General features: G+C 45.1%; 1 protein-coding gene across 2 annotated transcripts in view; it reads left to right on the top strand.

The window, feature by feature from the left end:
* The window catches only part of SAE1 (SUMO1 activating enzyme subunit 1), a 108,117-nt gene that overhangs the window by 31,317 nt on the left and 51,829 nt on the right, over positions 1-24,971 (top strand). For both annotated transcript variants that reach the window (XM_063937643.1, XM_063937642.1), the window contains exons 4-5: positions 15,918-16,060; positions 19,255-19,354. In XM_063937643.1, coding sequence (XP_063793713.1) covers positions 15,918-16,060; positions 19,255-19,354 — 243 coding nt within the window. The remainder of the gene's footprint in view (positions 1-15,917; positions 16,061-19,254; positions 19,355-24,971) is intronic.

Here is a 24,971-nt window from a genome sequence, read left to right as displayed (position 1 = left end):
CAGGGGGGGAGGGCTTGGACTGAACGCCCTAATTTTAAACCTAAGAGGTTCTACCATGCTGAAACTTGTAGTACCTTGCAGGAAAAAGAAAATGCAGGTGCACACTCTAAGCAATAAGAATACAGAAAGTCAAATAAACGATGATTATTCTTAGCACATGTTTGCACAAAATTGCGTGCCTTTCCGCTGTGTCAAGTTTTTCCTGCATGGCTATTTTATATGCTAGAAACCATCTACTAGTTTTATGTTGGCAGCTTCTGTAGTTGCAGTGGCCACACAAACATGATCAGGATAAGACAAGGTTTCTGTGACCAAGAGTGTTAATGTGTCCTATAATGGCTGCTTAGTTTATAGTAATTACTGCCAGTCAGGATGCCCTAATCCTTTAAAAAAAACAAGTTCTCAAAAGTTAATGCATTTCTTAAACCATATGCAGAGCACAGTTTGATTCGCGGCCCTCAGTTGTTTGCCTTCAGAAAATAAAATGAGTTCCCTGGCGTGTTTTGGCTTGCCTGTGGCTACTCTCCTAGATCCGTTATTCTCTGGTGGGACTGCGTGTTGTACAATAGAGAATAGACCAGATCAGCAAGTGTGCAGAGAGTGCTGTAGGCATCACAAACGGCATGTCAGGTGTGTGGTCTCTGTTTCATATACATGGCGGGTGCTGCTGTTCCCCTGGACTTACTGAAGTATTCGGATGTCAGGTTCTGTTATAAGAGACTCCATGCAATGCAGATGTGAACAAGCAGGGAAATAATAAACACATGTACAGGACTGGCAAGTGAAAACAATAGTGGCTGCACATTGACCATTTACCATAAGAGGAAGCCCGGCTTCCCGCGTCCGTGCTGTTGGAGTGCTGACAGGGGCGCCTGCCTTGATAATGAGTTCCCTTCTGCTCAGTGCCAGTGTTTTGTGTCTAGGAGGAAATTGAGAGTAACAGGAAGCTGCATTGGGGGAGATTGTTTTTCTCTCCTTTGCCTGGTATAATAAGAAGATTCTATCTTTATTCTGGTATTCTGGCAACCTGATTGTGTATAAAAGCGCCCAGGAGAGCGTTGCATGCAATAGCCGTGATCTTAGTTTAGGGAACGTGGGTTTTATGTACAAAGCATTGCGGTGCAGTTGATTATATATATATATATATATATATATATATATATATATATATATATATATATATATATATTAGAATTTATTTATTTTTTTTAAATTGAATACTTTTTATTATTTTTCTGTCAGCCACTAGGGGACACTGGCACAACTTGCAGACTGTGGGGTGATGATAGTGGCTTGCAGGGAGCTGGCACTTTCAATAATCTAAGAAGTGAAACAGGCTCCTCCACCTCTATCCCTAATCATCCTCAGTTTTGAATTTGTGCCGAGGGAGTCGGTCAAATAACACACAATACAAAAAATAAATAATGAAGAACAATAATAAAAAAATAGATTAGTAAACAGACTATACAGCCGCTCAGAAACGGTGACATACAAGTCGTATCACATTATGGAAAACAATATCCAGAGATAAGACATATTCATACTGTATATTGTACAAGTCGCAGCAAAAAAATAAAAGAAAATATAGTGTAAAGACACACACCTCAAAGCGACAAATGAATAGAACAGTCAAATGGTGGAGAGGAAACAGAGTAACTGCAGAAATAGGCATCCTTGAAGTGAGTCAAATATTCTGCAGTATGGCTGTAGGGGGTCAGGAATAAAATAGGTACAGCTCAGAATAGATGTCATATAATATGGGAAGGGGGGGGGGGGGGGGGGGGCAATTTTGAGGAGAGCCATCTGGACCAGATCTTATCATATTTAGATTCTGCTCTATGAACTGATAATGACGATATTACCTTAGACCGAAAAGCTATACCTCTAGATACACTATTACCGTGGAGCCGCTATGGCCGCTAGACTGAATACACGTGCTACGCACTTTGTACGCTATTTGCGTACAGAGTCCTGCACGTGGTACGTACTTGGCGTACACACGCCGCGCTGAGTGTACAGAGTACACACAGCGCACGCACACACAATTGATAACCTTTAAACCTTGTTAATGATACAATGTAATGATTTGATTACACTTTAAACCCTTAGCAGCAAAGTACTGCAACGATGTTATACCTTAAACCTTAAGTAGCGCTGACGGTATAAAGTTCCCGTAGTGCGTACACCTTATCAATACTTAAACACCTTATACAGATAAATACACTTTAAAACCCTTGCAGGAAAGTGAAGACACAACACCGATTTGTAGTTGAAACCACAGGGTTCTAAGGCCACCGTGGATTATTCCAAAAGGTAAAACAGTGCAAATCATACACTACAGGCTAACAAGATAAATCTAAACAGAATAATGGCTACAGAGAATGTACATACGTGAGAATGTTCGCAAGCGCAACCCGGCCGGTCCTCCGCTAGTCAGATAGAAAGCGTTCAGAGTCTTCTGACCGGCCAGGCAACAATGGGCTTTTTATACACAACTTACATACACAATACAATGGTCACTGTAATCTCATTGTCCATTGGACACAGAGATGTGTCTTTTCATTACAGAAGAGGTCATAGGTTGATTTGAATAGATGGGCGATGTCTTTCCCCAACTGCTCTTGTGGGTGGTATCCTCTGGATTCCCGCCGCATACATAATATACAGTAAATACAGTTAATATCTATATTCTACTTTTGCACATAACTATACGCTGGAACATGCGATCTTTCTCTAACCAACACCGGAATGTTACCCTCAAAATACCCTACAGCTGGATATTAGACATCACCTTCCAGCCTTTATCTGACCCTTCCTATCATGCAAAGGCGAATCCCTTAGTCCTGGAACTGTTTAAACTATTAATACTCGCTGATGTGGTGCAAGGGAGTTATATCTAAAATGTACACTATTTGGGTTAAATATGTAATGTTCTAATAACACTCTACGCGCACACAAACTCCGCCGTAAATACCCATATCACGCGTAGGATCGCCGGAGCGATCCTACGCCAATTGCGGATATGTGCACGCACGGCGGACTGAGTGCACGAGCAGCGGGCATGTGCATGGGGTTAGTGCAAAGCATATGCATTACAATATTTTTCGACTTTGACAGTCCACCCTTTGGCAGTCATCAATAACTGCCACTATCTAAACATTAAACAGAAAAATATACAATACAATATCTACAGATGGTTGGATAAAAATATACAATACATTATCCATAAAATAATTGGATGGTAGGAGGAGAGGTGTAGACGGGAAATGTGTGACCTAGTGGGATAGTAAAAGCATGTATGTATGAAATCCATGTCTGAGGGGCATGTATCATTGTGCCGTATATGTTCTAGATAAGCTTCGAGGTATTGCGAAGTATACATTAAATCCTTCTCATCCCGTATTAAGGGTCTGTAAGTGGGCCAACAAACACTACCGAGCTCTTTTTATAGTTGATGATACATGGAGGGGGGAACACATGTGAATGCTAATATGTGGGTATCACTTGTCGACTATGTGTGTCACTACCTGAAGGTTGTAGAGATGAAGATAAGACACATATGTACAATACATTCACATAACATTTTCGTAATCATTCTTGGGTGTTGATTGAAGTCTTCTCCGGATGGGTGTTTTTTTGCTGAGGGAAAACAAAGGAGAAACGGGTGAAAGAAACGGACCGTGGAATCACGTCTTATCACAACATTGTCTCTATTGATGGGTCATAAATGAAATCAGTTGCTGTACCAGTGCCCCCACTCCTCAAACTCATCACTTTGGTACCGCACTTGCGCTGCGTTAAAATTCGAACACATCTAAATATCAAACCAATCATTATGACAACTCCCAGGATACAAAGGAGAAACTTTCCTACACTCACGATAACACTTTAAGCCCATTCTCCTAAACCTGAGAACCAATTGCGTGGGTTCAACCATGAGACCCAGCCGGTCAGTTCATTACTCACAGCAGTAAGGGTAAGGTTGTGTCTCCTTCGGAACTCCCACTTCAATTGCAAGATATCGTCCATCTTTTGATCTATGACCTCTGTTGGGTCATCAGTGTTGTTTGTGATGTACGTGCAGCACTTCACACCATACTGAGTTGCCAAGGTGACACAGTACCCGCCTGTCACCGCTGTGATATAATTTAGAACCATCCTGTGCTGGATCAGTTCCGTTTTGTAAGCTTGCAACTCCCTCCCTGTATACCTGAAGGTGTCATCATACATCTCGGTGATATTATCTATTAGATTCGCTAGCGCGTGGATATACCTATAATTTATAATTCCTCTGGCGGTACGGGTGATGTCTAACGCGAGAAGGAATTGAATCCCGGTGGATTTGTGGATCAAATCGGAGGCTGCGTGCTCTGTCCTATCTATAAGGCGTCTCTTAACGATGTGTTCATAGTGAGTGTGAGTGTAAGGAGCTTGAGCATTGCGGTGAACGTCTTTCATCTTATTATGGGTTATGGTCATAACTTCTGGCAACACTCTTCCAATGTAACACAATCCCTCTGAGTTTGGGGCAAGCCACTTATACGCCTTCCTCCCGCATATGAAATATGCATCATCGGGGAGAACATATGGGACAGAATATGACATTACCATATTGCAAACCTTCCAAGTGAAAAATCCTATCCCTAACTCTCTCATCTGTTCAGTACACGTATCAGGCTGTATGATATGCGCACAGTACCCTGGTGATACTTCTCCAACCCGCATGGTCCTACTTCCTAGAGTATACCTATACCGAAAATACCTTCCACCGTCTGCTATTTGGCGTATAAGTTCTGAGTCTACGGGCATTCTGTCGGCTCTGTGTGAAAATGCCATGGTTTGGTTATTCCATGTCACTTCCCAATTTCCCGGCTTTCGGGAATTGGAAATGTTGAAACATACTAAGGATCTATCCACGTGATATTGGTGGAGCTTCAAACTAGGGGGCCTAGAAATATTAAATTTCTTGTCCACCGGTCTCCCACCCTGTAATTCAAGTACCTCATCTATTGTTAAAGGATACGGTACTAGTCCTGACTTGCTCTGACCTTGAGGTACTTGTGAGCACACCCAACATTCTGTTTGGTTTAAAACCTTACCCACTAATGAGTGATAATCACTCAATGGATGACGGTCCACGTTGATATTAAGGCTGGACTGACATCTCTGGATGCACCCGTCCTCAACTATGTTTTCACAGTTTCTACAAATACAATTTTCCTCAGCCAATAACCCTTCACAGTGCCTCCTAGTTTCTTGACTACCAGATCGTTTTCTGATACTCGCCTTTGCTCGGTGGATGTGTTGCTCTTGGAATTCTACAACTTCGTCCTTGCCATCAGAACCCATTCCAGATCCTTTCTCGACCTCTCTGGTACTCTCACTGAAACAGACTGCTCTGGTCAACAACAGGGTCAACAGGAAAACTCGGAATGCAGTCTCTTGGGGTAAGTCCATCTTGTTAAGGGGAGAGAAAAAGGAGCAAGGAAGGGGGGGAAAGGAGGGTAATGGGAGATGGAGAAAATAATAAAAAGGAAAAAAAAATTTGGTGCGACAACCGCCTCTGGTCTTGTAGTTCGCTGTGCTCAGGTGCCGTGACAACAGTCCTGCCTCTCAACCTTCCCGGAACAGGCACTCCAGTGATACGATTTCCTCTACACTCTGCTCTTTGTCACGGGCTCTCTCTGGGTCAGCGACCTTACAGTGGGACGAGTGGACCCAAGTCTCTCTCTCGGCAACCTTTAATGCTGTCGTGCTGGTTAGTAAGACTTGGTACGGTCCTTCCCACCTGTTAATGAGGCAACCTGAGCGTAGAAAATTTCGAATCATTACATAATCCCCAGGTTCAATGTCATGACAATTACTGTTTGGTAGGTCAGGAATCACCAATTTTAGATTTCGGTTTTGATTCCTCAACTGCTGGCTCATCTTAACCATATATTTTACAGTCACCTCATTATTGCATTTCAAATCATCCTGGGGGTCAATCATTACGTGGGGTTGTCGACCAAAAAGAATCTCAAAGGGTGATAGGTTAAGGGGGGACCTGGGAGTGGTTCTGATGCTGTACAATACAAGTGGCAAAGCTTCTGGCCATAACAATCCAGTTTCAGCCATCACTTTGCTCAGCTTGTTCTTAATAGTGCTGTTTACTCTTTCCACTTTCGCACTCGCCTGTGGGCGGTACGGAATATGCAGCTTACTATTAATTCCCATTAGTTTGCACATAACCTGAAAGACTTCACCTGTAAAATGGGTACCCCTATCGCTTTCAATTATCCTAGGGATACCATATCTGCACACAAATTCCTGCACAATTTTCTTTGCAGTGAACGTAGCAGTATTTGTGGCAGCGGGGAACGCTTCTACCCAATTTGAAAACACGTCAATACAAACTAACACATATTTTAAATTTCTGCAGGGTGGCAACTGTATGAAATCAATTTGTATTACCTGAAAAGGGCCGTCTGTTGCTCTCTTACCCGCATGAGAAGAGAATCCTGGCGCATACCAGTAGGCTCTCACCAGCTTACACATACCTTCTTTGCCCAGATGAGTCAGACCGTGTGCTGCCTCAGCTAAGCTTGGAAGATATGCTCTGGGGGCTACTGGCTTACCCTGTCCAGAGTCCTGAGGACTCCTGGCCATATCCTTTTGACCTCCAGACTGGCTTTTCCTGTGGAGAACACACATTTTGCATTTCACTTAATTTTTGTGTGTTGACGGTATTGAATACCATCAGTTGTGTGATATCTGTCTGTATGGGGGTGCTGGCTGCTGATTTAGCAGCTTCGTCTGCCCGGCTGTTACCAAGTGACACTGGGTATTGACTGTAAGTGTGGGCTTTGCACTTGATAACAGCCACTCTGTCAGGTTCCTGTATCGCTGTTAGAAGCCTTTTTATATGGGATGCATGCGCTACAGGTGTGCCAGCTGCCGTCATGAAATTTCTAAGGCGCCATAGGGCCCCGAAATCATGCACTACTCCAAAGGCATACCTAGAATCTGTATATATATTGGCTGACTTACCCTTAGCCAATTCACACGCTCTGGTTAGGGCGACCAGCTCAGCAACTTGTGCCGAGTGCGGTGGGCCCAGGGGTTCAGCTTCTATGATACCTTTGTCATCTACGACTGCGTATCCAGTACACAAGTCTCCCGAGTCCGTCTGTCTGTGGCAACTACCGTCAGTGTAAAAAGTAAAATCTACGCCTTCCAGTGGGTTGTCACTAATGTCGGGTCTTGCAGTGAAAGTTTGGTTCAGATATTCCATACAATCATGTGTGTCAGTGTCTGTACTAAATCCTCCTTCACCATCATTCTCATCCTCCACCCTTTGTGCCTGTCCAGGCACACCTGGGAGATAAGTTGCAGGATTTAGTGCGCTGCATCTCTTTATGGTGATGTTTACAGGGGCCATTAGTGCTAATTCCCACCTTGTAAACCGTGCTGATGAGACATGTCTGGTTTGGGCAGAGTTCAGTAAGGCTGATACTGCATGAGGTGTATAGATGGTCAGGTTGTGTCCCAACACTACATCTTCGCTTTTACTCACTAGCAAGGCTATCGCTGCAACACTTCGCAAGCATGTGGGTAGAGACCGTGCTACGGTGTCCAGCTGTGCACTGTAGTAAGCTACCGGCCTGCTGGCATCACCATGTCTCTGGGTTAGGACACCTGCCGCACACCCAGCACTTTCCGTGCCGTACAACTCAAAAGGTTTCCCATAATCTGGCATGCCTAATGCAGGTGCCTGTGACAGGCATTGTTTAAGTCTCTCAAATGCCAGTTCGGACTCATCTGTGTGAGAGATCCGATCTGGTTTGTTCGAGGAGACCATTTCCTGCAAAGGTAAAGCCAGTATGGAGAACCCTGGGATCCAGTTTCGGCAGTACCCACACATTCCAAGGAAAGTGCGGATCTGCTGCTGGGTTTGTGGCAGAGTCATGTCGCGAATCGCCTGTATTCTATCAGCGGTGAGATGTCTCAGTCCTTGTGTCAAGCAATGTCCCAAATATTTTACTTTGGTCTGGCACAACTGTAACTTATCCTTTGAAACCTTGTGTCCTGTATTAGAAAGGTGAAACAGAAGCTGTTTCGGGTCTTTCAAGGATGACTCAAGTGAATCTGAACACAGCAGTAAGTCATCTACATACTGTATTAATACTGATCCGCTCTCAGGTTGAAAGGATTGTAAACAGTCATGCAAAGCCTGGGAGAAAATACTTGGGCTGTCAATGAAACCTTGGGGTTGGCGAGTCCAGGTGTACTGTACTCCCCTGTATGTAAATGCAAACAAATATTGGCTGTCAGGGTGCAGAGGGACCGAAAAGAAAGCAGAACAGAGGTCAATGACCGTGAAAAATTTTGCAGTAGGGGGAATTTACATGAGGATGACAGCTGGATTTGGCACTACGGGGAATTGGCTCTCAACTATCTTGTTTATCCCCCTTAGATCCTGCACTAGCCTGTAACCCCTCCCCCCACTCTTTTTCACAGGGAAGATGGGACTATTGGCAGTGCTGGACGTCCAAACTAGGATGCGCTGTTGTAGCAAGCGCTCTATGACTGGGTATACTCCTAATTCCACCTCTGGCTTCAGAGGATACTGTGGGATTTTTGGAGCTATCCTACCATCTTTTACTTGCACTACTACAGGAGCTACATTTGCCATCAATCCAGTGTCTTGTCCATCTTTGGTCCAGAAGGATTCCGTTATCTGGGAGATCATTTCCTCTACCTTGGATGGACACCTGTCTATAACAGCAGAGTGTGACATCAACCTTTGTGGGGTGTCTAACATATCCTGCACTTCCTGAACGTGATTCTCGGGTATATCTAAGAAGACACCCTCAGGAGTACAATACATGACGCACCTCATCTTGCACAATAAATCTCTCCCAAGTAGATTAGTCGGAGCCGATGCAGCTAGCAAAAAGGAGTGCTTGGTCTGCAAAGGCCCTATCGTAATCTGCGCTGGTCTACTTAAAGGGTAGTGTTGCACTACTCCTGTTACCCCCATTGCTGAAATTGTTTTACCCGTGGTTTTCATACCTACCGTTGAATTTAACACTGACCTGGCCGCCCCTGTATCTACAAGGAAAGGTAGTGATCTACCAGCTACATCAACTGTAACCTCGGGTTCATTTCCAAGGCTAGCAATCAACTTCACTGGCTGCAAACTACAGGTGTGGCCTATCCCCTATTGTATGTTGTGACCCTCCCGCAGCGCGCTGGCAGCTACAATATGCGAGGGGGGTAGCTGAGAATTTCCAGAGGTCTGCCAGTCCCTCCTAGGTGGGTACCTGCTTGTTTCCCCTGCGTGTGTCTCATAATTCCTCCTATGCGGTCCCTGATCCCAATTACGGGTGTTATGCTGTGAGTCATGTTCTGGTCTAGGGGGTCGATATACGCTATGTGTGCTTTTATAATTACAGTTCCGTGCGTAATGTCCTTCCCTCTGGCAATTATAACATTTTACTACATACGACTTACCATCAGGGGTCTGGGGTTTTGGCTGATGTGGCTTCGTTGTCAGGGCTTTGATACTTACGGTCATCAGCTTATCCCCCTGTGACTCCCTGTGCTTAATAATGATTCGATTGTGCTCGATAGCGGACTCTCTTAATGCAGCCACCGAAATACCTCTCCAGTTAGGTTGAGTGGTTTGTACCCTTGTTCTCAACGTTTCTTTCAAGCCGTCCATTAATATGGACACAGCTACCTCTCTATGATGTACATTTTCCTTAATGTCCTCGACCCCAGTGTATCTAGCCATTTCCTGCAGTGCTCGATGGAAATATTCAGAAGCAGCTTCACCTTCTTTTTGTCTTATGGAAAAGATTTTATTCCACTTGACAACAGTAGGGAAATATACTCCTAAGTGCAGATTGATCTGTCGTACATTCTCCTGAGTGTATTCATCAGTGAGAGGTACTTCTGCGTCTTATTTACAATCAGCAATGAATTTCACAGGGTCAATATTGGAGGGCAAACATGCCCGTAGCACTGTCCGCCAATCTTTGTTTGTGGGTTCGGTGGCGTTACCTAATTCTCTGATAAACCTCTGACATGCGGCTAGATCCTTTCTGGAATCGGGAAATTCAGACATAATTGTCCTCAATTCTGTCCGGGACCAAGGACAATGCATAGCAATGTTCCTGACGGGAGTGATTCCCTGAGCGTCAGTCTTCCCATTGGGGACTGCGATCACCCTGACAGGATTTAGTTCAATTACATCATTCTGAGTTGCTTCTACAATGTGACGTGCAATTGTCTCTGCATAATGTACTGTACCGTACTTACCTGTGGACACGACCTCACCTGTCCCTCCGCTAGGGGCCTTTGCTACTGTTCTTACTGGTTGGGCCGTGCCCACTTCTGTGTCTTGTATGGTGGCTGCTAGAGAGAGTGCCGATATCGTGCTGGGCTCATCTTCTTGATCGCAGTCCTGAGGGAAGTTTAAGATGGGATACAACTTGCACGGGTTAGCATTAATACATTTATCAAGTTCACTCTTATCATATATTAGTATGCCATTGTCTGTAGCCACTTTCTCCCCTGTAATAAACGGTGGTGGTGGTGGTGCAGTTGCAATCAGTTTCCTGCTAGGGTTGGAACCGGCTGCGTGAGCTAGTTCCCTTTGCATATCACTCTCTCGTTGCCATAAATGTAAACAGTTTGAGTGTCTGATCCTTTCTTTTCGGGATTTTAACAGACCTATCCTAATCCTTAAATTCTGCAACACCTCTGGATTAAAACAGCCTACCTTAGGGAATGGTTCCCTATCTTCCGCAGTCATACGTTCCCATTCATTGCATAAAACCTCTGCGTGTGATCCATGTTTCTCACACATTATGTACCTCGCCGACCCCTTGGGCCGCGGAATATCAACCTGAACCCTGGTTGATCGTCCCTTACTTGAGCAACTGGCCCCCATCTTTTGCAGGTATTGCCTTCTCAGCTAATTCCTACAAAAAACCAAAATACTCAATTATAAGGCAATGGTGAAAGTTCAACGAGTGCTCTCACCCATTCACGCCCACGTTGGCCAATACACCTAAACACTGTCGTCAGCGCCGGTACGTACCCAACCTAGGGCCCCTGTGTAACCTCTATTTACTGGAAATGTGTGGGAGTGACTTACCCTTCCCAGTAAATATTGGTCTTTGGAGATTTCCTGAGTGACCAGCGAAAACTCCCTTAAAACAAAAAAATTGTTACACAAATCACGTTGCGTGTGCTACACCTAGCGCTTATGATCCCGCGATTTTACGCAAAGGTCGTAAAAGGGTATCACGTTGAGCTAAGTTTTGCACCCACAAACGCGCGGTCCAATCGCACAGCGTATAGGTAACTGTTACTCATCCGCCGTGCGACCAATGGAATCGTTTTTCAGGCTGCGAAACCTCAGCCGGAGCGTATCTGAACGGGCCTATATGGGTTCTACGCCAACCACCTGGGCTGCGCTCTCTAAACAAAAACCTCGCTGACCTTTGGTCTGCGGTACTCTATACCTTCGCTGACCTTTGGTCTGCGATATCTACTACTTTGCTCCTTTTGTACCTTAATCAATGTTAACGTGAGCAAGCCACTCTCACGCCACCAAGTGTCCACTCACCTGGTGTGGTCTCCTACGGGATCCCGAATTCCCTGGGTCCACAAAACCTTTATTGTTTGCACACTCACGCTCGTTCACTCATATACACTTTGGTTTTTCTGTACAGAAAATTAACTTTCATTCAGATAAAACAGTCTTAGTTCCAGAGGTAATACAGTAAAAAAGGTTTTTAAACTAAATATTGGAAACTGATCAATTTGTGCTATTATCGCGTGGCTACAGTCTCGCGCCTAAACTAAAACAATGCTATTGTGTGATTTGTACTTGGCGGGCGTACTTTTACGCACGTTGCGTGAACACGCCACGTGTGTATGCCTTTACGTTGCGTACGCAGTCCCGTATTTTGTCCGAGACACGTGTCCAAAGGCCGTATGTCCACAGTACTACAAATTCCACACTTCTAGAAATGTAAGCGATATTTAACTATAATCGCTCACTTAACACAACACACAGTTTCTACTGTATAAACCTTTACAACTAGGCCAGGCTGCGTGTGCGTCTTACACTTACTTCCTTAACTATTAACTCTATATTTTAACTAAATAGCAACAAATTTTCTCAGTACAGGTCAAAAATGAATCTAGTAATCAATGCTTATGGCAATAATGCGAGCAGATATACAAAGTACAAAATACAGGTGTATGTGTGTGTTGTGTGCGCATTTGGCGCCAAACAGAAATTTGCAGATTTTAAAAATAGCTTTTGCGTTCTTACCTTACGGATCCCTCCAGCATCCCTTCAAACCATGCAGGGCAGACGCTTATCTAATCAGCACTAGTGTATACACCAACCAAGAGAAGGTTTACGGGGTATACCTTTCAGCCCTTTGCTGATAGATAAAGTCTGCGAAAACCTTCTAGGCTGCGGGTATGAGGAAGAACCGGACGAGCTCCCAATTGATAATGACGATATTACCTTAGACCGAAAAGCTATACCTCTAGATACACTATTACCGTGGAGCCGCTATGGCCGCTAGACTGAATACACGTGCTACGCACTTTGTACGCTATTTGCGTACAGAGTCCTGCACGTGGTACGTACTTGGCGTACACACGCCGCGCTGAGTGTACAGAGTACACACAGCGCACACACAATTGATAACCTTTAAACCTTGTTAATGATACAATGTAATGATTTGATTACACTTTAAACCCTTAGCAGCAAAGTACTGCAACGATGTTATACCTTAAACCTTAAGTAGCGCTGACGGTATAAAGTACCCGTAGTGAAGACACAACACCGATTTGTAGTTGAAACCACAGGGTTCTAAGGCTACCGTGGATTATTTCAAAAGGTAAAACAGTACAAATCATACACTACAGGCTAACAAGATAAATCTAAAACAGAATAATGGCTACAGAGAATGTACGTACGTGAGAATGTTCGCAAGCGCAACCCGGCCGGTCCTCCGCTTGTCAGGTAGAAAGCGTTCAGAGTCTTCTGACCGGCCAGGCAACAACGGTTTTTTTATACACAACTTACATACACAATACAATGGTCACTGTAATCTCATTGTCCATTGGACACAGAGATGTGTCTTTTCATTACAGAAGAGGTCATAGGTTGATTTGAATAGATGGGCGATGTCTTTCCCCAACTGCTCTTGTGGGTGGTATCCTCTGGATTCCCGCCGCATACATAATATACAGTAAATACAGTTAATATCTATATTCTACTTTTGCACATAACTATACGCTGGAACATGCGATCTTTCTCTAACCAACACCGGAATGTTACCCTCAAAATACCCTACAGCTGGATACTAGACATCACCTTCCAGCCTTTATCTGACCCTTCCTATCATGCAAAGGCGAATCCCTAAGTCCTGGAACTGTTTAAACTATTAATACTCGCTGATGTGGTGCAAGGGAGTTATATCTAAAATGTACACTATTTGGGTTAAATATGTAATGTTCTAATAACCCTCTACGCGCACACAAACTCCGCCGTAAATACCCATATCACGCGTAGGATCGCCGGAGCGATCCTACGCAAATTGCGGATATGTGCACGCACGGCGGACTGAGTGCACGAGCAGCGGACATGTGCATGGGGTTAGTACAAAGCATATGCATTACAATATTTTTCGACTTTGACACAACAATATACAAATATTGTTCATGTTGCACCGTGATATTACCTAGAGATAACCATGCCTGAAAGTCAGGGCCTGCAGTGACCATCCAGCGTCTTGCTATGCAGACCTTGGCCAGCGTACATAGATTTAAAGCATACTGTAAACTGTAGTTCTCTAGAGCATCATCACCTAGAACCCCAAGTCAACAAAATCCCAGAGTAAGAATGGAGGATGAAATACCAGTGTCAAATAGCACCCCAAGGACCTGAACCCGAAAGGATTGTTCCACCAGGCATTCCCATAGTAAATGCCAAAAGGTACCTGAAGCTGACTGACACTTAGGGCAGACGTCAGAAGCCCTCCCCCCAAAACCTCACCAATCTAACTGGCGTCAAGTAAGCTCTGTGCAAAAATAAATAATCGAATCTGCTGAAAGCCAACGGAAGCGGTGGATACACGGGTGCAAAAAAGGGCCCTGTTCCAGTCATCCTGAGAGACTACCCATTTCCGACTCCCAGCTCTGCTGCAAATGTGGCAGATTAGAGGCATGATAATTTATGTCTGATAGTTAAAGCTATTACTAGCCGTTTCTTATCCATAAAAGCATTGCCCTTTCAGTTATCGGGCATAAACACTATGAGAAGATTTGGAAATAAACCCCCTTGTGTCTGCACAGAGCCTTGCACTGTGTAGTTAACCGGTATGTACAAAGAATTCTTACAAATCTATTACCTTTTACAGAGCATAAACAGTTAACATCTGATAAACAGTTTTCAGCTGTTGGAATGTTGACTTTTCATGTCTAAAATGGCAAAAATTAAAATTTTTAAGAGTTCCCTCTGTCATCAGGGTTTAACCACAAGGTATAAAAGAGTCAGAAACGGGGATCTGAGGGTGTTTCTCGTAGATGCCATGTTGGTGCCTTAGGTCTCATTCCCTACTCCCCTCCAGCGACAATGCTCCCGAGAGTACTATCGAAAGTAAAAATATAAGATGTCCCAGTCATCCTGGTAGCCCTGGACTGGCCACGCAGTGTATGGTAGAAGGATTTTCCGGAAATGGCAGCTGGTCTATCTGGCGGCTTCCAAAAAGGTAATTGTTACTGGGCACACAGTGGTAAATTTGTGCTACCCATATCACCATGAAAGCTTTAGCCATTAGATTCAGTGGATAAGTTTCTCACCTGGGACACATTTTATTAGTTTGTCCATTCAGTTTGCAAGAGCGTTTCGGAGGCGGGTGCTTTGTCTTGACTCCGTATCCATCAGAACTATGCGTTCCTCATATGTTTTGAGGGGATCCGGTCTGAAGATCGACAGTATCTAGGTCGACCACTATAGGTCGACAGTCACTAGGTCGACATGGATGGAAGGTCGACAGGGTTTCTAGGTCGACATGTGCTAGGTCGACAGGTCTAAAGGTCGACATGACTTTCACATTATTTATTTATTTATTTTTTGAATTTTTTCATACTTAACGATCCACGTGGACTACGATTGGAACGGTAATCTGTGCCGAGCGAAGCGGTAGCGGAGCGAAGGCACCATGCCCGAAGCATGGCGAGCGAAGCGATCCATGCGAGGGGACGCGGTGCACTAATTTGGGATCCCGGTCACTCTACGAAGAAAACGACACCAACATTTTTTTTAAAAATCCTCATGTCGACCTTTAGACCTGTCGACCTAGAAACCCTGTCGACCTTCCATCCATGTCGACCTAGTGACTGTCGACCTATAGGGGTCGACCTAAACATTGTCGACCTAGATACTGTCAATTTGATGAACCACACCTGTTTTGAGAGCCGTCCTGTACTGTCAGTGGCTCATCTAACTGACAAATGACATTCTAAACTCACTTTCCCTCTAGCACCTTCCTGTACTGTCTGGGTTCCTGTGTTTATTCCCACATCAGTGCTGCTTTGGAAACAGCTGGATTTAGAAGCTCTCTTATGAGTCTGCACCACATCAGAAACACACGTGTGTTGCTGCTGTGTGCAGTCATGTAACTCATGAAGACCAGAAAGTTGTTTGGACCACTAACTGGAATTGGGAGATTGCATCGGGTTTCCACTTCAGGAGTGCAGTCTTCTAGTGTACACATCCATGTTTTACCCATACGTGTCGGAGAATCTGTGTTTCCGTTAAAAACTACTTATTACTTAAAACAGCTGCACAGTGTATATACGAAGCATGACTTATTCTGTGTTCTTTCCCTTCCCAGGTATGTCTAACCTGCTGTCCCCGGGACCTGCTAGTGAAAGTGGACCAAATCTGCCACAAACACAACATCAAGTTCTTCATGGGCGATGTTTTTGGTTATCACGGATCCATGTTTGCTGACCTGGGAGAGCATGAATTTGTTGAGTAAGTGAAGATGCTGCAGCGCTTTGCGTTCTAGTATAATTAGAGAGTTCCATGCAGGCTCTAAAACTTATGAGTAAGGTGCTGTATCTAAAAGGATTCCCTGGCCCAGATACAACTGCTTCTTATGGACCCATATCCAGACTGCTCTGCAAATGCAGATGCTGGAAGTGCAGTGTAGGGAGCGTGAGCTGTTGGTCCATGTACTCCCTCTCCACTCCCAACAGTCCAGCTCTGCCCTTTCCTCTCTCAGCTAGTTACCACTGCAGGGCCCTCAGGGGAAGATAAAGTACTTTATACTGGTCCCTTTCAGCGCTCCTGGGTGTGTTTTCTTTAAATAAGTGATGTAGGGTTGTGAAGGTTTGCAGTGTGCAGCTGTACACAGCCATTTACTGCTACTCTGCAGACACAGGGATAGCTGCTAATGGTGTTTCTGAGTATACCTTGGTGAATCTGGATGACTTCTCTTCAGTACCAGACGCATGTTCTTAGTTTCTCCTACTGACTCATAAACAAATGGGCTATGTAGGAGGGCCCTAAGGATTTGGATTAGGGATTAACCTGGAAGCTGAATGAAAGCGGCATTACTATATACTGCAGGCAGCAGCAGGTGACACACCTGGAGAACACTGAGAATGGGATTGTTGGCTGTGCAACAGATCGCTTTTATAGCCAAGAAAACCTTGGCGGTCATTGCCAAAGTCAACGTGGAGGGAGAGCTCTCCTCCCTAGTCATATGTGCTTACATGTGATGTATACGGAGACTCCACAGCTTAAACGGGAAGGGGTGGCGTATTCACCTTGGCTTAAATTTGTCAACCTGGGAACAATTAGAGCAGTGTGTGTGCTAGCTGGAAAAGCGGTAGCACCCCGTGGCCATGTGACACCAGCCTAGGAAGGACGGGTTTGGGTAAAGTACTAAACTGACTTTGCTGTGGGCTCATCGCTTCATTCAAATTTGATTGCACCTAAAAATAAGAGTCTATTGTATAAATCCTACTGTAGAATAAAAAATAAAACCTTGACATTTCTAAAGGGGGGTACTCACAGAGAGATCCATGCTTAAAATCTAAGCCATCTGACTAGATTGCTTAGATTTTAAGCACAGATCACTCGTGTGTACCCCCCTCAGCGATCGCGATGTGCGGCCCCGCACATCGCTATCGCCGCTGCTAGATTGGCATGCATGCAGGCCAATCTAGCACGTCGCTCATTTCACCCGCTGGGTGAAATGAGCGCCCCCCCCGTCCTCCCCTGCATCGCTCAGCACACATCTCTCCCGTCTATATGGGCCTTTATATTATTGTGTGGACTGTTACATTCTATTTATCATGTTAAGTGTGTCACTGGGAGCTGGCCTGTAGCTTGCGCTGGTGAGGAACTGTATGTTTGGGTACCTTTTAATAGAACACAGTACAGCAAATCCCGTCCAGATAAACCGCTTGCTTTTAATCAGATTTGAAACTAAAGGGCAGAACCAATACAGAGCAGAGTTTCACGGCACACATATCCGAGTATTATGGTAGGAATAGATCTCGGTGCTGCGAGTAAGACAAGCAAGCTTATACCTGTGTAGTATTATCACTTGGAGCCTTGTGACCTCTGCCCCTAAGCTTCACAGTCATGGAAGTACACTATCTGCATTAATGTATTCTGAGTCTGGTGTAAAACCATGGGCTTTTCCACTGGACGCCTGATACTCAGGGCCTCATATTGGATATTGACTAGCAGTAGGCACATGGAAGGCCTCCTTTTCTCATTTAGGAGAAAATGCAGCTAGAAGGTGCAGTATTGCTCCTTGGCAAAGCCATTTGCGAATAGAAATTGTGCAGGCAGGTTTAGGGTTGGGAGTAATCTTGCAGAAAAAGTGAATCTGCACTGTAACTGTGTGGTACAAGTCTCCAGTATTGGAACTCCTTCCCAGCATGTCCAAGTGCTACTAATTGTAAATTAGGCCCAGAATGGCATGTGTGTCCGTGTGGAGGTCAGACATGAGGAAATTTCGGGTATGGTTCATTAGGTCGACAAGACTTTGGTCGACAGTTATTAGGTTGACCACTATTGGTCGACATGGTCACTAGGTTGACATGTACTAGTTCGACATGGGAAAAAGGTCGACATGAGTTTTGTTTTTACTTTTTTTGGTGTCGTTTTCTTCGGAAAGCGATGGGGAACCCCAATTAGTGCGCAGTGTTAGCTTGCCATGCTTTGGGCAAGGGGCCTCACTCTGCTACGGCTGCGCTCGGCACAGGTTACTATTCCCAATCGTAGTGTACGTGGATCATAAAGTATGAAAAAGTAAAAAAAAATGGGGGGGGGATTGTGAAAAACTCATGTTGATCTTTTTCCATGTCGACCTAATGCATGTCGACCAATAGTGGTCGGCCTAATGACCGTAAGCCGGAACTTTAGACCCAAATGTGTTGTAACTATTGACATAAGCTGTTCACAGTCTGGTCCCGTGATACAGCCCTATGTAACTTCACCTTCCGCTGTGATTACTGACACCTTCAATACAAATAAGCTCTTGTTAATTTATTCCATCCTGAGTGTTGGCACAGCATTGTGCGAAACGTGTTTACATTTCTATACTGTAGGAATGGAGCCCTACGCTCTCCATGCTGTAACTTAGAATTAAGTGGATGGCACATAGACCGTGTATATTTCCTTATTGATCTATTGTTTTTAAGACTGGATACAGTTGACAAAAGCAAATGTAGTTTTCCTTTATTTCTTTCAGATGTAACTAGTTATCATTGCCCTATGTAACTCTGCAAGATCTGATTGGCCAGTCACAATCTGGCCCTGTTACTCCTCCCCCTGACAGCAGAGTGACTCTATTACTGTTAAGACTGCATCACGTTTGCCATCACCAGGGGCTGGTAGTTGTCAGACGACCCTTCTGGCTTTCCTCTAATTATTCTACAGTACGGTTGCTTATTTCTGCTGGAGAGAATGCAATATCAGTCCTACTGCCGGATGCCGGGAAGGATATTGCAACGCGTGTGGCCAGGTTTTAGCCCCTGTCTATAGCAACATCTGGGTGCAGCTGCTCTTTCTTCCCATGCGGTGTTTCCAAAAGTAATGTATGTTATGGTCAGCACTACTTCATATTTTGGAAGATTTGGGGGGTTGTGAATGCCTGTGACAAAATATTATATCGTATAATCCTATTAATAAAAAAAAAATTGTTTCAGGGAGAAGATAAAAGTAACTAAAGCCAGTCGGGAGGTTGAAGATGGTCCAGAAAATAAAAAATCAAAACTAGATTCTGCAGAGAGCACAATGATAAAGAAGGTAACCAATAAATATAAGAGCAGGCTTTGCTTTGGACATTGGCTGCACAAAGGGGGCTGTTTCCCGGACAGTTCTGTATTTGATGGCTTTGTTGTAGACGTCACCGATTGCAGTGTTTCATATGAATGGAAATTCTAGATGGCGGATGATTATTGAATGTGGTATCCTGCAAGGTTCAGTTTCCAGCCATACCTGCACTATAAACCCCAAACACCCAACCAATAGGATTCACTCAATCTGCTCATTAAATGCATGTCCGACTTGTTACCAATACTACGGGAGCGGGTTCAGTATTAAATACCGGTGATTGGGATGCCGGCTATCACATGACCGACAGCGGCATCCCGACAATGAAGATCCCGTTATCAGAGGGGGAAGTCCTGTCCCGTCCCCCCTAGTGCTTAAACCTAACCCCTCCCCCACACCCCAGGACCTAACTAGAACCCCAATACTTACTTTCAGTCTTTTGGTGTTCCGGCGCCGGTCTCCCGAGTGGTATCAGGATTTTCTGTGTCGGTCACATGACTGCTGGCATCCCGATCACCAGGATGCTAAACGCATCCCACAGGAACAAATTGGGGACAATGCAGAGTTGAATGAAAGACACATAATAGCTTCCTTGTTAAGTGCATGTAAACAAATATGGAGATTTGGATGTATATACACTGCTCAAGAAAATAAAGGGAACACTAAAATAACACATCCTAGATCTGAATGAATGAAATATTCTTATTAAATACTTTGGCCCTCATTCCGAGTTGTTCGCTCGCAAGGCGATTATAGCAGAGTTACACACGCTAAGCCGCCGCCTACTGGGAGTGAATCTAAACATCTTAAATGTGCGACCGATGTATTCGCAATATTGCGATCAAAACCGAGTTAGCAGTTTCTGAGTAACTCCAGACTTACTCTGCCTGTGCGATCAATTCAGTGCTTTTCGGTCCCGGCTGACGTCATAAACACACCCAGCGTTCGCCCAAGCACTCCCACCGTTTCTCCAGACACGCCTGCGTTTTTTCCGGAAACGGTAGCGTTTCCTGCCACACGCCCCTAAAACGCCGTACATCCGCCCAGTAACACCCATTTCCTGTCAATCACAATGCGTTCTCCGGAGCGACGAAAAAGCCGTGAGTAAAATTACTTTCTTCTTAGTAAAGTTACTTGACGCATGCGCAGTGCGAACATTACGCATGCGCACTAAGAGAATTCTCACTGCGATGCGATGAAAAATACCGAGCGAACAACTCGGAATGAGGGCCTTTGTTCTTTACATAGTTGAATGTGCTGACAACTAAAACACACAAAAATTATCAAATTTATTAACCCATGGAGGTCTGGATTTGGAGTCACCCTCAAAATTAAAGTGGAAAATCACACTACATGCTGATCCAACTTTGATGTAATGTCCTTAAAACAAGTCAAAATGAGGCTCAGTAGTGTGTGTGGCCTCCACGTGCCTGTATGACCTCCCTACAACCCACACATGTGGGTCAGGTAGTGCAGCTCATCCAGGATGGCACATCAATGCGAGCTGTGGCAAGAAGGTTTGCTGTGTCTGTCAGCGTAGTGTCCAGAGCATAGAGGCGCTACCAGGAGGCAGGCCAGTACATCAGGAGACGTGGAGGAGGCCGTAGGAGGGCAAAAACCCAGCAGCAGGACCGCTACCTCCGCCTTTGTGCAAGGAGGAACAGGAGGAGCACTGCCAGAGCCCTGCAAAATTACCTCCAGCAAGCCACAAATGCGCATGTGTCTACTCAAACGATCAGAAACAGACTCCATGAGGGTGGTATGAGGACCCGACGTCCACAGGTGGGGGATGTGTTTACAGCCCAACACCGTGCAGGACGTTTGGCATTTGCCAGAGAACACCAAGATTGGCAAATTCGCCACTGGCGCCCTGTGCTCTTCACAGATGAAAGCAGGTTCTCACTGAGCACATGTGACAGAGTCTGGAGACGCCAAGGAGAACGTTCTGCTGCCTGCAACATCCTCCAGCCTGACCGGTTTGGCAGTGGGTCAGTAATGGTGTGGGGTGGCATTTCTTTGCGGGGCCGCACAGCCCTCCATGTGCTCGCCAGAGGTAGCCTGACTGCCATTAGGTACCGAGATGAGATCCTCAGACCCCATGTGAGACCCTATGCTTGTGCGGTTGGCCCTGGGTTCCTCCTAATGCAAGACAATGCTAGACCTCATGTGGCTGGAGTGTGTCAGCAGTACCTACAAGACGAAGACATTGATGCTATGGACTGGCCCGCCCGTTCCCCAGACCTGAATCCAATTGGGCACATCTGGGACATCATGTCTCGCTCCATCCACCAACGCTACATTGCACCACAGACTGTCCAGGAGTTGGCGGATGCTTTAGTCCAGGTCTGGGAGGACATCCCTCAGGAGACCATCCGCCACCTCATCAGGAGCATGCCCAGGCATTGTAGGGAGGTCATTCAGGCACGTGGAGGCCACACACACTACTGAGCCTCATTTTGACTTGTTTTAAGGACATTACATCAAAGTTGGATCAGCCTGTAGTGTGTTTTTCCACTTTAATTTTGAGGGTGACTCCAAATCCAGACCTCCATGGGTTAATAAATTTGATTTCCATTGATCATTTTTGTGTGATTTTGTTGTCAGCACATTCAACTATGTAAAGAACAAAGTATTTCATAAGAACATTTCATTCATTCAGATATAGGATGTGTTATTTTAGTGTTCCCTTTATTTTTTTGAGCAGTGTATTTCTCTACAGCCGCACCACCCATGTCTGTGTGCTTGGTTTAATAGCCTTCATTACTGTCAGTGCACATAGGGCTGGTGCATTCATCTGAATACTTACGTAATTGGGCATACGTATAACTCTGCACACCGCCTCTGAACTTCAGGTGTCTCGTTACAGCCCCTTATGCCACAAGGGGTGGTGCGTTGGAGTTAGGTATGACATTGCATCGCCCGTATCGAGAGCCGCAAAATACATTCTCCAGACTTTCATACTGCTCTGCATCAGCCATGATGTCTACTCTGGGGGGTGTTCAACATGGGGGGGACTGAACATACCAGCATGCCCTGCCACAGGTTTATCATGCCCTAATACCAAAATTTGTGCAGGCCATTTATTATTAGTATTGTTGTATTAACTGTTTCTTATATAGCGCAGCAAGTTCCGTTGCGCTTTACAATTGGAATGCTGGGATATGTAGTTCCACAGCAGCTGGAGGGCCACATGTTGATATCCCTGGTGTGCGCCAAGAGAGTGAGGCCCAAATGTACTTAACAGGAGATAAAGTGGAGACGGATAAAGCAGTATTCAATTCTTTCCACCTCCTTCCACACCTGTTCTGTTTCTGCTGTGGGGAATGGTATCATTTCAGCTCACTACCCCGGTGCCCAATCCTTTACGCAGCTAAACCTGATTACTATGGGCGCGATATGCACGATAACTGGGATCATTTTAGAAAGGAGAGAGGGAGTAATATATCATTTGAGTACCGCCATTTGGGACAGATGCATTATAACGGCATGCATAGTGCAGCTATAACACTTCCTGCTTCGCCTCACTACTGAGGAGAAGCAGGAAGGGATCTCGGGGAGATCCCACGCGTGAGTAGCACGGGATCTCGCTACTCACGCGAGATCCCCAGCGCAGTCCAGAGCCGGTAGCCACCACAGCCAGGTACAGCTCTGTCCTTGTTGTGCTGTATGGGCATTTCGACAGCTGCAGGTGTCGGAACTTGCATTACCCGCGCATACCGGCCTGCTATCTTTTAGGCTGAGCCGACACCTCTGTAATAATTGTCGGGAAGCAACGTTCATCATATCTTGCTCAAGAACTGACCCAGCAGCCCTTAAAGTATTTATCCAGCCAGAAAATAATTGTTTTAAAAATAAATACAGAAATCTTTGTCACGGCGATTCTAGATATTAATCCTGAAGTATTGATATTTCACGTGAAGCTGTTCATTTCTTGCAGATTAGAGATGGGAGAGAGAAATGTATACTGCTTGCATACTGCGCTTTTCCCTTCTCTGTAGACTGCAGGAAAGGTATACTGTATGGTGACATCATTGTGTAATCTTCTGGTGGTGCTAGGAGCAGTCCCGCCCCCTGCATTAATTTATTCCTCACTGACATAAATTAGGATGCCTTAGGTGCTTGCAAACGCTTAAGTGTTGCAAATGGGAGTTCGTTTTTTTACTTGACAGACTTTGCAAAGTGACATATTTAAATTAGAAAATGCTTTGGGGGATGTGTGTTTTATTCCCTACTGGTGAGCAAATGCACAGCCTGGAAGAACACAATAGTGTCTGAACATTTTGCAATTTAGCTTAATGTCTCAGCGGGGTCCTACCTCCCTCGGTACTAGCGCACTTGAGAAGACTGACGGTCCTGTGGAGCGTATCATACTCACTAGTGTTAGCCATGCAGGGTGCAGGGTTTTCCGGAGTGACAGGATTAGAACACATAGAGGGGCATGCTTAGGGCATTTAGTGTGGTAGCGCTGCGCTTTATTACACCATGTAACAATGTTGTTAAAGATAATTACAAATGTGGAGCGTTCAAGTAGAAAGTCTTGTAATTTGTACCGAGTGACCTAAATAATGACGGAGAAACTGAATGTTATATTTTATGTTTTTTCATGAGATTTAAGTCTCCCTTCTTTTCTAAAGAGACAAATATTGGGTGAGACGTGTCTGTGTGTCTAGGAGAATCTTACGCAGTTTGGGGTTTCTCCCCTGGGGGGGTCTGCACAGGTTTTGCCATGTAACTAAAGCAGAATCCACTTGATTTGGTTAGTTGCATTGAAGCTGGTTAGAACTGCATGTGTAAGTGTAGAACATGGATGCACGGATAGAACACCAGCTCCTGATTGGGCAGCATTTCGAGAAGTGCTATAGATCTCGGCCCTTATGTCATTTTGCAGCTCGCATGAGTTTTGGCTTTAGGTGCCTGACAGTACTGGGGCCGCATAGGGATGGACCCCTGTCTGTGTAATAGATACCCCCCCAGTGTGCAAATAACCTTTGTAAAAGTTGCAATCCCATGAAAAAATGTGTGTTGGCATAGAGCCTGATTCAGTGTTGTATGCTAATGCATTCAGCTGCGATACCCTATGCAGATCCAGTGCAAATATCTCAGCTGCAGGATTTGTATGGAGGCTCCCAACGGCGGCTTCACAGATCCAAGCAACTGCGTACAAAGACACCGCCTCAGTCGCGGATCATTGGATTGTCTCAGTCCTGAGTAACTATGGACGTGATGAAGTCCGTAGGGAACGGAGAGGCTGGTGCCATGTTTGGGAGTGCAGTCGCAGGCTGCCCCTGCAAAAGGTTGTGACATGCCTGCATTTTTGCAGCGCCTCCTTATGACCTCCCACAAACTGTCAATGCCCACTAATCACTTTGCAAATAAATACTCTCTGCATCCATTGTCGCTAGTTAATTGTCGCGCATGCGCATTGTGTCTGTGATGCCTACGAGGTCGCCCAATAATTTCCGTACACATAGGCATTGCGTACAACTCTGACTCAGGCCTATAAATCGCTGTGGCAGGCTATTAGAAATAACTTGATATTTACCATTTACCCTTAGTTTGTTTCTTTAGGCTGCTTGTAATAATTTATAAT

The sequence above is a fragment of the Pseudophryne corroboree genome, chromosome 8 (genome assembly GCF_028390025.1).
Source record: "Pseudophryne corroboree isolate aPseCor3 chromosome 8, aPseCor3.hap2, whole genome shotgun sequence".
Classification (NCBI taxonomy): Eukaryota; Metazoa; Chordata; class Amphibia; order Anura; family Myobatrachidae; genus Pseudophryne; species Pseudophryne corroboree.
The sequence above is the reverse complement of the archived record's forward strand: the minus strand, read 5'-3'. Positions and strand labels throughout refer to the sequence as shown.